The following is a 14,510-nucleotide window of genomic DNA, read 5'->3' as shown; positions in this document are numbered from 1 at the left end:
CTAGGGTGCATAATTATGTGCCAAAATAAAATGTTTCAGTTGGGGGAAAGGGGCTAAAAGAACACGCAAAACCTCTCAACGCCGCCCCCCAACCCCCGCCCCAACTGCCCTGCCCCTAGGTCCTCAAAGCCTGCCTCTGTGTAGGCTGAGGGAAAAAATGGCACTTTCATGGTTTTCCTTCCTGCGTGGCTCGTCTCCCTGTCTCTGCTCCCTGCCTGGCGCTCTCCCAGCTGCGGGCCCCTTGGAGGAAGGCTGCCCAGTCCCCTCGTCTCCCGCTGCCTGCAGGCCACCGAGTCTCAAAGCACGCATTGTCCAGCGGGGGCGGGGAGGCCAGCAGACCCATGGAGAAGAATAACACTGCGCCCAACTCCTGTTAGGGAAAGTTTCCCAAATCCACTCCTTGTGGCAACATACTACTTTAAAAGATGGGGGTGGGGGGTGGGGGCGGGGGGATACGTTTTGAAAATCTGCTGCTTTCTCCAATTCTTCACTCTCTCCCCGTCACTTTTTAGGTCCTGGGAAAGAGAGAGAGTGGACTGGGAAGAAACTGGAAGGTGGCATGGAGGGCCGAAACTGTGAACCTGACTCTAGAGCAGTCAATGCGATGGTTTTTAAATGCAGGTGGGAAGAGAGAAGGGGGGATGTCTTCTCCCAGGTCTGGTTGGGAGACAGCTGCATGGCCCGGTGCGCTGGGGGTGGCAGGAAGACTGGGCCACGAGGGCGCGTGTGCAGGCAAAGCATTTTGCACCTCCTGTTTATCTTAGAAACGTGGCGGAGGGGGGTGGGTGGGGAGCGATTGTTCTGCTTCCCGACAGGCAGAAGAAGTTGAATAAAATGGAGAGGCGGGCACACGCAAAAACAAAAACTGCTGCAGGCTCAGAGTCTTTCTCCTTGACCCGAATTCCAAATGGTGGGGGCTCTTCATTTGCAAAGGACTCCGATGTCTGCAGACCCCAGAGACAGCGGTCCTCCAGTGACCGCAAAAGCCGCGATAGAGACCGTTAGAATTGGGGCTTTTGGGGCAAATGTAATTAATCTTTCATTCGAGCAGCGGGGACCCATTCCTTCTAAGCGTTGTCGTCTGCATTGTAGTTCTCTGAGTTTCGTGTGCTCTTCCAGGCGTTTGCAAAATAATGGCTCAGGTCCCTTGCAAAACTCTGCCTGAAACAAGTATATTCCAAGACAGTGCGATAGCGAATCCGTTTTAAAAATCAAATCAAAACAAAGTAAACGCTCCCCCCCCCCCCAAAAGTCCCAGGCCCGTGCTCTTGGTGTCCAATCACCAAAATGAGGGAAGGGGAGAATAAGTGGTTGTGGTTATTTGGGAGTCGCGCTAATTTGGTGTGTGGACTTAATGCCTTAACGCTAAATCGGCAATATAAAGGGCTGAAGAGCAAGCCCGATAAAAGCTCTAATTACTACTGGAAACTTTAGGTGGTTGCTAGGATCTGCGGACCACCACCACCACCACCACCAAAAAAAAAAAAAAAAAAAAAAAAAAAAAAGTCCTCCAATGGAGTGTTTGGACTGCGTATATGGGGGTTGGGGGTAGAGCTTGTAGAGGCTAATAGTACCCACATCTGCTGGAACTTCCATATCTAAGCTGTTCATTTACGGGAGCCAACTTATGAAATCTCCACAATTAGATCTTCATTGTTCTTCCTCCACAACACTGTCTAGAAAGAAAAGGTCTTCTCGGTCGGGGCCAATCCAACGAAGCGTTTGACGTTATTAAATAATAAAGCGATTGTGATTTACATTGTTGTTCAGAAAAAAAGGCCAATTATCCACTGTTATGTTGCCATAAAGATCATATTAACTCGAATTAGTAATCAAACAATATGCGAGCGTTTAAAAAAGTACAGCCGAACTGGGTGACAGCTACCGCGACGTCTTCACTTTCACCAGCATACCCGCGCCGGCAGCGGGAGCGAAAAAGGCAGACGCCGCAGACCCGAAAGGAGGGAGAGAGAAGCAAAGTGGTGATTAACGGTCTCCAGTGTTAATTATTCTCAATTAATCCCAAACAGTGCAAACCTTCCCTAGTTCCCTGCAAGTTCCCTGGTTCCGATGCTCTTGAGAATCCTGCCTGTCTGGGAGGGGTTTATAAGAACTCCGGAAGAGGCAATTTCCACGCAAGTGTACCTGTGAGCAAAGGGGGTAGGGGTGCAAGTGTGTGTACTCCTGTTGTGTGTAGTGTGTGAGTGTGAGGTTCACTACCTTTCTCAGAGCCTGGGGTGCAACCCGAAGTAGATGCCGTGGTGGGCAAGGCCCGCAGCATCTTCACGACCCTAGTGAATCTTGCGTCTTCTCTACTCAAATCACCCTCTCTCGTCCTCTGTTATTAGGTTTATAATTCGTTGCCCACTTAAATTTGTGCAGCCAACCAAGGAAATCTAAATAGGTTTGAGTCGCCCCATGGGTACAGAATGGAGGCTTTAATAAGAAAGATTAATTGTGGGTGTGTACCGGCCGGAAGACGCGTTAGCTATCAAGTGGCGGCTGGCTGTGGGTCGAGGGGCGGGGAGACGCCTCTCCTAGGCCTAGACGTTAGTAGGCGCCGTAGGCATACTCTAATGCGGGCCACCTGGCGACTCGTAGTCACAAGCAAGCAAAGGGCTCCACAGCACTCTTACCATCTTCTCCTGTGTTATTTGAGGTTTTAAATAACTTGTCCTTTATTTACCCTACACATCAAATCTTCTCGCCCTGCGCCACGCACCGCCAGACCCCGCATTCCTGGTGTCCATGCGGAGGAGAGGGGTATTGTGACCGCTGTCCTAGGAGGTCTACCTATTCCTGCCCCCATCTACTGAACAGTATTTAGGTGAATGATTGAAACGTTTTGCTCCTGGGACTAGAATGTTGATATTTTTTGTTGCCGTGATGAAACATGTGTAAGGCTACATGTGTTTTTAAATACACACATGTAAGCAAGTAGGGAGTAATTTTCCCCAGCGAGATGTTTCAGCAAGTCAAGGCACAGGGGAGAATCAGCCAGCGGCAGGGCCACGGTGATGTCTCCAGGGGCAGTCGTGGCACTGAGAGAACTGTCCTGGCCCTTTCCTCGCCCCTCCCTCTTTCAGTTAAAATGTTCAGATCCAGGACCAAGAAGTGGCCAAGTGGGCGGGGGCAGAGAGGAGTAGGGACTGAGTTGGGGATGAAGGAATTGAGTAGAATAGTTTGTCTAGTAGTGTGCCCTCCTTGAGTAATTCCATTTAAAACTTGAGGCATCAAGGCCTGGGCTTCAACAAAATAAAACAAACTCTTGGAAGGTCCAGTCCTTGCAGCAGCAGGACAGCCAAACGGCGGTCGCATCATTGTTCAGAGTTTTAAAACAGTTGCTGCCTTTCCTAACCCTCTTGTTTTTCTCCACACCCCTCTTCCCAGTAAAACCAATTCAAAAGGGGGCAGAACTCCACTCCACAAGCTTAATGTTCATTAATTTGTAGGATTAACCCTCTCATGAAGCATAATAAAATACTAGAGGTGCTCTTACATTTAAATAAATACATAAAATTTGTGCCTTCTCTCCTTTCCTGTTTGATCTCTCTCAGGACATGGGAAACAGTGTCTTGGAACCTAAGAAGTCTTAGAAGAACTTTTAACTCAGAGTTTTCAGATCATCTGGGGTTGCTGTGGGCATTGGCATTGGGAGAGAATGTAGAGATCAGCTTACTTTTAATATCTATAGCTATACATTCTGGTTTGGAACTCACGATTAAAAATCTATTTGTTCCTCCCAGGGCTCCACGGATTTCGATGTTGGTCATAGGAGCCACAAAATGTTCATTAAAGGAACCTAACCAAGGCTACTGTATGGCCACTTTGTGAACTCAGAACTATGGATGGGGGGAAAAGTATGAAAGTGTGAGTTGATGTCACGCTGGCTGTCAGTGTGTGGTCTATTGTGGAGAATGGTGCTTTTTGACTGAACAGAGGGAGCCCCCCTCCCCCCTTCCCCAGCTCTACTGCACCTGCACTGGATGAGGGAGTCCCTGCCATTCAGCCCATCGCAGATTGTTCAAACAGAAGACATCTCTGACAGCACTCAATTCATTACATTTCTTCCTGCTTTTCAAACCAACACACACACACACACACACACACACACACACACAAAATGAGTATTGCCAGCCAGTGACAGCCAAAAAAAAAAAAAAAAAAAAAAAAATCTTAAAATACTTTATATGCAGCTAATTTGGAAGCTCATACAACTAACCACGAAATAGTTTGTATCCTTAACTTGTAAGGCTTCCTTGGATGGTGGTGGGGGGGTGGGTGGTGGAATTACCTGATTTTTCCAATTGAGAATATATCTCCATAGTTTATATGGGGATAGTAAGTTTGTAGAAAGACGCTGCTAGCATGGGGCAGAAAGACATTTTGATGAGAATAAAAGCAGAAATGCGCAAAAGAGAAAAGCCTCTGATTTATCACAGCAGATGAGCCTGTTGATATGCATTCATAATTTATGCTGGGGGAACCAGCTTGCTAATAGAGGTGGGGTACCCAAGAACCAGGAGTGGGCAGTGAGGGAAGTAAGAGTGGGTAGTAAGGGAAGCATTGAGGCTGAAGTGTAAGCTAAACATTTAAATCAATTTCTTAACAAGGCAGTCTTCCCCCCATATGCTCAAGTTTATTTTGCCATCTTGGATTCCAAGATGTTTTTGCACCATTTCACAAAGCTGATGAGACAGTGTTTAGAAAGCTGATGAGAGCGTGTTAGTCTAGTTTAACAGAAGTTGGGGTAAACAAACTCTCAAAGGGAAACTTGATTTTAAGATAGTTTCCTTGGAGGTGGGAGGAAGGAGAAATAGAGAAAGGGAGGAGGACCTTGAGAAGGAGAAGACAGGTTTGCCATTTAGTATTCCAGACTGATTAAACTCTAATGTTATGCAATAACCCAGATTTGAGCTGTTAAGTGTGATAAAATCGACCTGGATGTGAGCTGATACTAAACTGACTGCATGCAAAATATTGGCTAATCATTACTGTGTGAGATCCTGGACCAATATCAGAACATAAGGCCTATTTTCCAGGATCCTTTCCATTAGAAGGGCATTCAATAAATCAAATTGATTTGAGAATTGGAAAGAAAATTTGAGAAGTGCATCTCCCAGAAATCCAGAAATGCCCAGGTGCTTTTCCCTAACAAATAATTTTATTCCATTTACACACATTCCACTGTCCGGCTATCTTTCCTCTTATCTACAATTTAAATCACAGTTCTAAGAAATTCTCTCAGCAATACATGACTCTAAAAAGATTTTTAAAAGCTATACAGATTCTTAGGAATGGAGGGGAAAGAGAAAATAGAACTGGTGCAGCAATGATAAGCTGGAACAACTGTCCTAACCATGGCTGAATATGAGAGCCAGAAAACTCCTCTAAGTCCATTTCTTAAATCGCCGCTGAAACTTGTACCGGGTTAAATAAAGCCATGGTGTGCTTTGTAAAGGCATTTGTTGTAATTTGTCGACCGTCTAAAAACAAAAACATACAAACACAACAGAAACAACTCATTCAGATCCCACAACAAATTGTGGCTGACAAACTAAATAACTTATATATATTTGGAAGAAGGGCGCTCCTGTGACGAGAGTTGTGCGCGTGACTATATACGTACTGAAGACTATGGCTACTTGTATATGTGGTTATGTTCTGGAGACAGGGCTTGGGGGGCGGCCAGGGGCCTCGGGAGCCTCCAAAACTGGGGCTTGGTAGTGGTGATGGAGCTGGGCTGCACTGGCCTCGCCCTGTAAGCGTTCGGATTGCCCTTTCTGGAACAGTCAAACGAATCATTTCATCCCCGGGGCCCTGAGGCCCTGACGTCACGAGGTGGGGGTGGGGGCGCAGTCCCGCTTCTGGCCTGGCCGCCAGCGATAAGAACCCTCAGGAAGAATTCAGCGCTCCTTATTTAATACAGTAATTATTTTTCTGCCTTCTGCGGGTGGGGGCGGGTCCTGCCCGGAATGCCGGGATCCCTCCCTTCAGGACGATGCACAGGGATGGCAAGTTTGCAAGATAACTTCCTAGGCAAACCTTAAGCCAGAGAGAGCACTGGAGAAGTAAGAAGTGTAGTATGAACAAGGCTAATTTCGCTGTCCAGAGCCAGGAAGGCCAGAAAGGACTGGGGTTTCTGTATTGTTCTCTGTAGTCTAACATGAGAACTGCTTCCCTTCCCTAAGTCTGCCGGGCAGTAAGGAAAGTCATACTAAACAATTAAGCCTATTTTGTCAGGCACTTTGTATTATCTTCTTCGAGGTAACTATATATTATCCCTATCTAACAAACGGGAAAGTGAAGGGTCTGTATCTTTCCATCCCTACCTGCTCTAATCCAGAGGGGCCCAATATTCCAGGGATCCGAGATTGCTCCGGGGCCTTCCCCAGCCCTGCCAGTCCTCGGCCTCTAATCGGGAAGAACCAAGCGAAATCACTAATACTGAAACTTGGCCACAAACAGGGACAAACATCCCCTTGGGTAGACAATCTCTGATGTGGGTGGAAATTGGGGCCTAGACACCATCTCCCGTGTCACGAGGTCAACATGGAGAGGGCTTGGGCTGGGGAGCAGGAGGCAGAGGACTCTGAAGTGGTGAGGGCCCCAACGCCTCGGGAGACTTTCTATACTTGTCTGACGCGGGTCGGTGACTGAGGGAGAGGGAATGCGGCCGTTTGAGCAAAGCCCGGACAGAGAGAACTCGAGCCCCACACAGCACCTTCTTGGGGAGCCCCATGGGTGCCGTGGCCCGGGCCGCTGTGACGTCAGGTCCACCCGCCAGAGCTTGTCAGCTTGGCCTCAATTTGCCCGCGCGTCGGCTCTTACCACTGGGCACTGCGCGCTCCCCAGGGCAGCCGGCGGGAGGCCGGCGCGCTCACAGCCCGGAGCCGTGCCCCGCGCGGAAGCTGGGAGAGCTAGGCAAATGATAGTTCAAAGCGCCGAACTCTATATAAAACAGTGCACCCTTCATTCTGTACGCGCAGGCAGACTAGGGTAATAAAACGAAGGACACCTCCAGCTTTCAAATCACCTGACACTTCTTTGTAAAGGAGAACAAGTATCAAGTTCAAACGCCTAGGTGAAGCAAATATCTTTGCATTCCGAAATGAGAGGACATTCTATTTGCTTTAGGAGAGAAACTGAGCAAAGTGCTCAAGGAATCAGAAATATCACCATTATACCAAGGTATAAAATAAAATCCATCTGAACTCGGAATAGAGAAAGAGAGCTCTCTGCCACAGACAAGAATCTTAGACCTATCTTAATACTCCACCCTTCCAAAGAGAAATCCCCTTAGTCAAAATAAGAAAATCAAGTCCATTATTTTCTAAAGGCCACAGAAGCAAGATAGACAAACTGAAAACAAGAATCATAAAACTGGACAGCACTGTTAGCAGGGAGAGAGGAGGTTACAAGTCTCCCTTGGTAGTAACAGATGTTAGGTTTCCAGAAAAGTTTTAATAGAAAATAATCATGAAAGACACTAAACTAATTATCAGGTTTGGGCAACTTTCCTGTCTTTGGGAAGCTCCTTCCACAGCTTTCCTTACTCTGGAACTCCAGAAGCTATGTCCCTTTGGACTGTATCCATATTTTCACAGTAAAGGTCAGAGTTTCTCCCCCTTCTTCCTTCTTTAAGGGATTCACCTCATAGGTGAAGTCCTTAGGAAATCCACACAGCCCTCTTCAAATTTAGGTCAAAAAAAGAAAGCAAAGCAAAAAAATAAATTAACCCCTATCTCCAACCCTACTTGCTGCCTGAAAAGCCGCCTTAGCTTGGAGAGCAAGAAAATGCAGCAGAAAAAAACAGAGAATGAGATGCAAATTATTTTAAGGCAATAATGTGGGTGTGTGGGGTGGGGGTTGTCCGTTGGGGAATGTGAACTGAAGTCTCTGCTAAAGCTCATAGCAAAGGAAACTCCTTCCACAAAGAAGAATATGAGGATCTATTTGACAAAATTCTCCAAGAGCAAGAAATAAAACCAGGGTGGGGGTGATGAAAAGTTCTCTTAATTATAACAGATAAATAAATAAATAAGCAGTGTCAATCATCAGGCGATCAAACCATAGTCAAACTTCAATCTCAGAGCAGTTAGCTATAAACTGTTAGCAGTTGAAAAGTAAACCTCTTGCACACAAAGGCACTGTTTAATTTTCGTCTTGTAATGGTTCTAAATGAAGACCCCATCACTATGTAGTAAAGCGGTATTTCTTGTCCCCCTGAGGCGCTGAGCAGTTCTTTTTAATGTGAGAAAACTGGCAGCTCAAAACCTGTCAATGGAGCTCCCACAACAAAAGTTCTGAAAAGCTGAATGAATTGGGTTTGTAATTACTGTTCCCACCGCCACCCCCCCCCCCTACCCCGCAGCTTATCTCTTATTCATTCAACTTATATTATTGTCAAGGAATCTTACCCTCAAAATCATTCCCTTACCATTTTACCTAGGGCCACGGAGGAACCTATGACACGGCAGAAATGGAACACTGGTCCCCCTACCGCACCTTGCAGTGTTCAGACCAATAGGTGGGGAGAGGAGGGACTACCTTGTACCCCAATTTACTCGAGACTATTAGAACTAAGAGTAGTCAGCTTATGGAACCTTCCACTTTCAAACTTGCATTTTATTGACAAACAGGAATGTGCATCCTGTCTAAATTCAGGGCCTCCCTGAATCTCTGAAATCCTGTGACATCTCTACTTAGAAAAGGCAAAGGTTGTAAATGAGCACCCTCCCCTTTTGTCCCATATTGCATATCCCTAAAAGACCTTGTCATACATGACGTGGATATTAAGATAAATTATTATGTTCTGTTTTTCTTTTCTTTTAAACCAAGAAACAGTCAGTGAAACAGAAAAAGAGACTGTAATTCTCTGCCCCCCACCCCCTACCAGCCCAGGGAAAGGTTTTATGAAGAAGTCAGCTTTAGAATGCCAGGGGTCCATGTGTATTTCAATCCAAGGTGTTGCTGATGGAGAAGATTCTCCTGAGATTTTCCTACTGTAAGAATGTGTCGATTTCTAGAAATAAGTACAGCTATTACCACCAAATCTACTAGCAGTCTAAATAATTAATTGAAGCGTTGCTCTTTGACCCTTGAAAAGTCCAGTAGGGACACATTTATAGTAATAATACCTCCGAATGAGCCCTTGTCAAATATTCATTTAGTGGTTAATGTGAGCCATTTTCCCCTGGGATGGTCTGTAATACCAGCTTCCCAGCATTGGCAAGAAACCTTGCTAATCTACTACAGCTCAGCAAAATATTTTAACGCTCTTTATTTAAAGTATGCGGGGAGGGGGAGCGGGTGGTTTGGGGAGAGAAAAAAATTGCAGGAAGAACAAACTATACTCTCATCCTTCTGCACATTTCTATTCTGTGTATATGGTTAACAAAACATTTAAATTCACCCTATTTGACTGGAAATTGAGTGGTTTCGTTGAGCAGAATAATATCCTGAGGAAAAGAACTAAACAACAACTATCTTCAGCACCATGAGATAACCATCTCTGGGCAAGTTTATGGGTTTACTCTCCTTGAAAATCACACTATTATTAAAATATTGTATGTTCAATATTAATCTAGCCATGAAATTACATATCTCAGGGAACCATTTAATTTAATCAAATGAATGATGGCACAAGATATGTACCATTTCCCTCAGATGTAGTTATCAAAAGCATTTATATTTGCAAACAAAATATTTTGACTTTCATTTTTCAACTATCTGGTTTGGAGGTAGGAAGGGATAGGAGGGGGAACGGGAGTTCTCTTGTTTTATGCAGACAGTGACAATTATTCAAAGCTAGTTCTATTTCCCAAAATATTGTGCTCCCTTTCCTTTTGCTAAATATTTGAACCTGACCATTTTGCCAGAAAGTTGCTGACCCTGTGGGCTCTTTTTTAAAAAAGAGAGGTGAGAGCAGTACAATTACTGTAAACCTCTATACATATTTCTAATATATTTCTATTTTCAAAATACATACAATCTATATAGTTGACTGCCTCAAATTCCGGGAATATCCTCCCCACTCCCCCAGCATGATCATTTGGATCTTTATTCAAAGTTTCTTTTATTCGTATGTGTGAGCAAGAACTGGCGAATGTGCTCATTACCACGTGAATAATCCGTATATGCATTACAATGGCTGGCCAGGCTGGGGGAAATTCTTTTAGAGTCTCTGCATTAATTAGGGGGGAAAATGCCTTGCTTAGAATTGGGAACTGGAATAATAATTGTCCCTTCCCAGTACAATGTTACCCTAAAAATGAGGATTAAAAAAGTAATAAATAAAAACCAGTACATACCTAAAACAAAGCAATCTAGAAAAAAATAGAAAGTACAGAAAACATGAGATATCCTCAGTTCATCCCAGAACTAACATTAGTAACACCATGAGAAAGAAATACTTTCTTGGAAATGAGAAGATGCAAACCAACGGGATGAGCTAACTTAGTGGCTGCAGCGGGTACTTTACTGAAGGATGGAAGACGCTGCCGGATTCCAACTTCTCCAAAGTTGTATCAAGTTGACACGACAAGCTCTTGAATTTGTGGGAAGCAAACCCGTGCTCTTAAGAGGGCCCGACTGTTGGTTCCTGGTCCCCGCGGGTGGGGGAAGATGAGCGAATCAAGTAGTAAATAAAGCAGAAAAGTCCCTGACTAGGTAACAGATTATCCGGCTGCCCCAAAGCAAGGGTGGGTGGTGATGCAGAAGCATCGCTAATTCAAAGACCATGGCGATGTCTCAACTTTTCCACTCCCACTGAGGACAACTATAGCCTTTCTTTACCTTTCCTAGGGGAAAAAACAAAAACAAAAACAAAAAAACCACACACACACACACACACACACACACCCCAAATCCAATCTTGTTTCCCCACCCCTTTCCCCTCCCCCACTTCTCTACTACAGTAGTAAAACATTGTTAACAGATCAAAAGCATAATCATCTCCAAATGTGATTAGACGGGACAAAGTAAAATATCTACCTCAGAGTTGATTGTTTTCTTCTTTAATATGGCTGTTGCCTGGCTTCTCTTTTGCTTGTTATCAGCTGCAGAGATTATCCGATTTGGGGCTACAGGCTTGGACCCGCGCTGCCAGTTTAAGAAATGGAATTCAGGCAGAGGGAGAGAGAGGGGAAAAAAGAAAATAAATAATAAAAAAAACTATGTTTATGATAAGCCGGGGAGTTTTGCAAGATGTTCTTTTCTTTCCCTCGCCCCGAACAGGAAAATGTAGAGGAGAAAGTTTATGAAGTCAAGGAACAAAGAAAGCAAACCACTTGTTTCCTCTCAGACAATAGCAGGGCCAGAGTAATCCAAACACCCACCCAGCAGATGAACACTTTGCATGTCTAGTTTGCAATTATTCTGATACAAGAAGCATCATTTTTCTCTATAGCCAGGTTTCAAAGGGCCATTGTGCTGTGACGAAAATGAAAACAAAACCAGCCAACCTGGTTCTGATTTGGCTCAACACCCTATCTACTAAACTACATGAAAAATTTCAGAATTGAATCCTTTCTGGCAACAAGTGGCATAAATCAGTTTTAAGTAAAAGTCCCCATCATGCTTATTCATGCTGCTTAGAAAAGGAGGGGGCGGATTTACAATATATGTCTCTAGTTTCTATTTTAGAAATGACAGAAATTTCAGTTTTTCCAGTACTTATTAATCATCCAGTCTTTTTTTTTTTTTTTTGCAGTTAACATTAGCACATGATGCTGGACTAGTAATATCAAGGTTTTTGGTATTTTGCTTTCTTGGCTGAGCACAGTATTATAGTTCCCCGAGAAGTTATGTATAATCACAGTGTTATCCAAATAAATGAAAGACTCAAGAATAATTTCAGTGTCCATATTTCAAAAATTTATTTATCTCAAACTGTGCATAATGGAGTAAAAACTTAAGTTGAAAATGTACCTGTTATAAGGATGATATTAGTTCAAATATATACATGGATTCTCGGCAGACTGATTCAAATAATACAGAGCCGAATCTTTTAAAATACAACTACGGAAAATAAAGGGGGAAAAACCTTAAAATATCACAATAAATTTACAGAAATATTACAAACCATAAGAAAATATTTCAAACACAGTAATTTCATGTTCTTTTTTTTATCTGAACAAAATGGAAAGTTGGGATTGAACAAAAGCTATTATAAATTACCAACGATGTCAACCTGCATGGCCATTTTTGCTTTTAACAGTTGAGTTATAAAATTTAGTACAATCTAAAACTTTTGCCCTTTTAAACAAGACCACAGAGATGGTTCGCCAGTACTTATTCTAATTTTTTCCTTTTGTACAATTTTTAAACAATTAAAATGTCCAAATCTGAATAATTTTCTTCTTTCCACGTTTGCAACTTTCCTAAATTTCAGCTGCAGAATCAAAATTCAGCAAGAAGCCTCTCCTTGAAAAATATTGGCAAATTCTCAGCTTATAAACAATGGACATTTTGATTGCCATGTTTATCTCGATAAATACTGTACAAAAGTTGCTTGCAAATATTAAAACATTTTTTTCGTCACTTGGAGACTAGCTCTAAATATTATTGGTAAAGACTTTTGCAAACTTCCTGCAAAGCTCCTACCGTACCACTAGAACTTTTAAAAAGTTTTTCGTAGCTTTCTTTCCTCCAGATCTATACAAGGTCCATTCCCCCGCCCTCCCCACCCTCCCCTGGTTTTCTCTGTACAAAAATAGTCCCCCAAAAAGAAGTCCAGGATCTCTCTCATAAAAGTTTTCTTGTCGGCATCGCGGTTTTTGCGTGAGTGTGGATGGGATTGGTGTTCTCTTTTGCAGCTGTCATTTGCTGTGGGTGATGGGATTTTTTTTCCATTTTCTTTTTGAGCGTACCGGGTTTTCTCCATGCTGTTTCTTACTCTCCTCTTTTACAGCCCTCCCATTTCCCTCGTTTTTCTTTGAAAATTTCTCCCCCCTCCAGTTCGCTGTCCTGCCCTCACATGTGCGAGAGGGGCAGTGTGCCGTTAATGGCCGTGCCGGGCACCGGGCCGCTCTGGTAGTGCTGGGACATGTGCAGTCTGCTGGGGGCGGCGGGTTCCGGCACCTCGGCGCCGGGGAGATACATGCTGATCATGTCCCGGAGGTCCCCGGCCTGGCAGGGCGCCCTGGAGTGGGAGGAAGAGGTAACCACAGGGGGGCTGGAGCTGGCCTCGGACTTGACCACCGAACCCATGGAACCAAGAGCCATGCCAGGGGTGCCCTGCTGCGAGTAGGACATGCTGTAGGTGGGCGAGCCGTTCATGTAGGTCTGCGAGCTGGTCATGGAGTTGTACTGCAGTGCGCTCACGTCGTAGCGGTGCATGGGCTGCATCTGCGCTGCGCCGTGCGCGTTGAGGCCCGGGTGCTGAGGGTAGCCCAGCTGGTCCTGCATCATGCTGTAGCTGCCGTTGCTCCAGCCGTTCATATGCGCGTAACTGTCCATGCGCTGGTTCACGCCCGCGCCCAGGCCGGCGCCCACCCCGACCCCGCTCGCCATGCTGTTGCCGCCGGGGGCCAGCAGCCCGCCGGGCAGCGTGTACTTATCCTTCTTCATGAGCGTCTTGGTTTTCCGCCGGGGCCGGTATTTATAATCCGGGTGCTCCTTCATGTGCAGCGCTCGCAGCCGCTTAGCCTCGTCGATGAAGGGCCGCTTCTCCGTCTCCGACAAAAGTTTCCACTCTGCTCCGAGGCGCTTGCTGATCTCCGAGTTGTGCATCTTGGGGTTCTCCTGGGCCATTTTGCGCCGCTGCCCGCGGGACCACACCATGAAGGCATTCATGGGCCGCTTAACGCGGTCCGGACTGTTCTTCTGGTTGCCACCCGCCGCCGCCGCAGTAGAGTTGCCGCCGCCGCCGCCGCCCCCCGAAGTTTGCTGCGGGCCCGGCGGCTTCAGCTCCGTCTCCATCATGTTGTACATGCGGGCGCTGTGCGCGGGCCCGGCCCGCCGGCGGCCGCCGACCCTCGGCCCGGCCGGGACTTTGGGGGCCCGCGGGCGGGGGGAGAGGAGGAGGGGAGGCGGGCGGGGGTGTCGGGAGCGCAGGGCTCCGCGAGGAAAATCAGGCGAAGAATAATTTGGGGGAAAAAAAGAGAGAGGCAAACTGGAATCAGGATCAAAAAAGAGCTTCCCTCCTCCTACGGCCGATCCTGCCGCCGCCGATGATTGTTATTATTATTTTTTGGAAAGGCTTAAGCCTGGGGCTCAAACTTCTCTCCCTTTCTTTCTCTCTCCTCTTCTTTCTCTCAGTCCTAGTCTTAAAGAGGCAGCAAACTACTTTCCCCCTTTTGCAAACACTCTCTTCTCTGCCTTGACAACTCCTGATACTTTTTTGAACAAGTTAATAGACAACCATCCATGTGACGGGGGCTGTCAGGGAATAAATGGGTTTCTAGCGACCAATCAGCGCGCGGCGGCTCCTCCACTCGAGCCCAGCCTCGCTGCCGGGTTTTGCATGAAAGGGGGCGGGGCCTCCCGCGCCGCCGGCCGCGCGGGGG

General features: G+C 45.8%; 2 protein-coding genes across 2 annotated transcripts in view; both read right to left on the bottom strand.

Annotated features, from left to right (window-relative positions):
• The window catches only part of LOC114676301 (uncharacterized), a 778,104-nt gene that overhangs the window by 15,168 nt on the left and 748,426 nt on the right, over positions 1 to 14,510 (bottom strand). Inside the window, exon 7 of the mRNA XM_077991694.1 lies at positions 10,996 to 11,103. The gene's annotated coding sequence lies outside the window, so the exon portion shown is untranslated. The remainder of the gene's footprint in view (positions 1 to 10,995; positions 11,104 to 14,510) is intronic.
• SOX2 (SRY-box transcription factor 2) lies at positions 12,976 to 13,935 on the bottom strand. The gene has a single exon (NM_001142940.1). It carries the CDS (start codon positions 13,933 to 13,935, stop codon positions 12,976 to 12,978), a length of 960 nt encoding a protein of 319 aa, NP_001136412.1.

This window comes from Macaca mulatta, chromosome 2, assembly GCF_049350105.2.
Source record: "Macaca mulatta isolate MMU2019108-1 chromosome 2, T2T-MMU8v2.0, whole genome shotgun sequence".
NCBI lineage: Eukaryota > Metazoa > Chordata > Mammalia > Primates > Cercopithecidae > Macaca > Macaca mulatta.
This window is presented reverse-complemented; position numbering and strand designations above follow the sequence as displayed.

What these genes read in the sequence shown, in the direction of transcription:
- SOX2 (NM_001142940.1), bottom strand. Translation starts at nt 13,935, where the DNA reads ATGTACAACATGATGGAGACGGAGCTGAAGCCGCCGGGCCCGCAGCAA.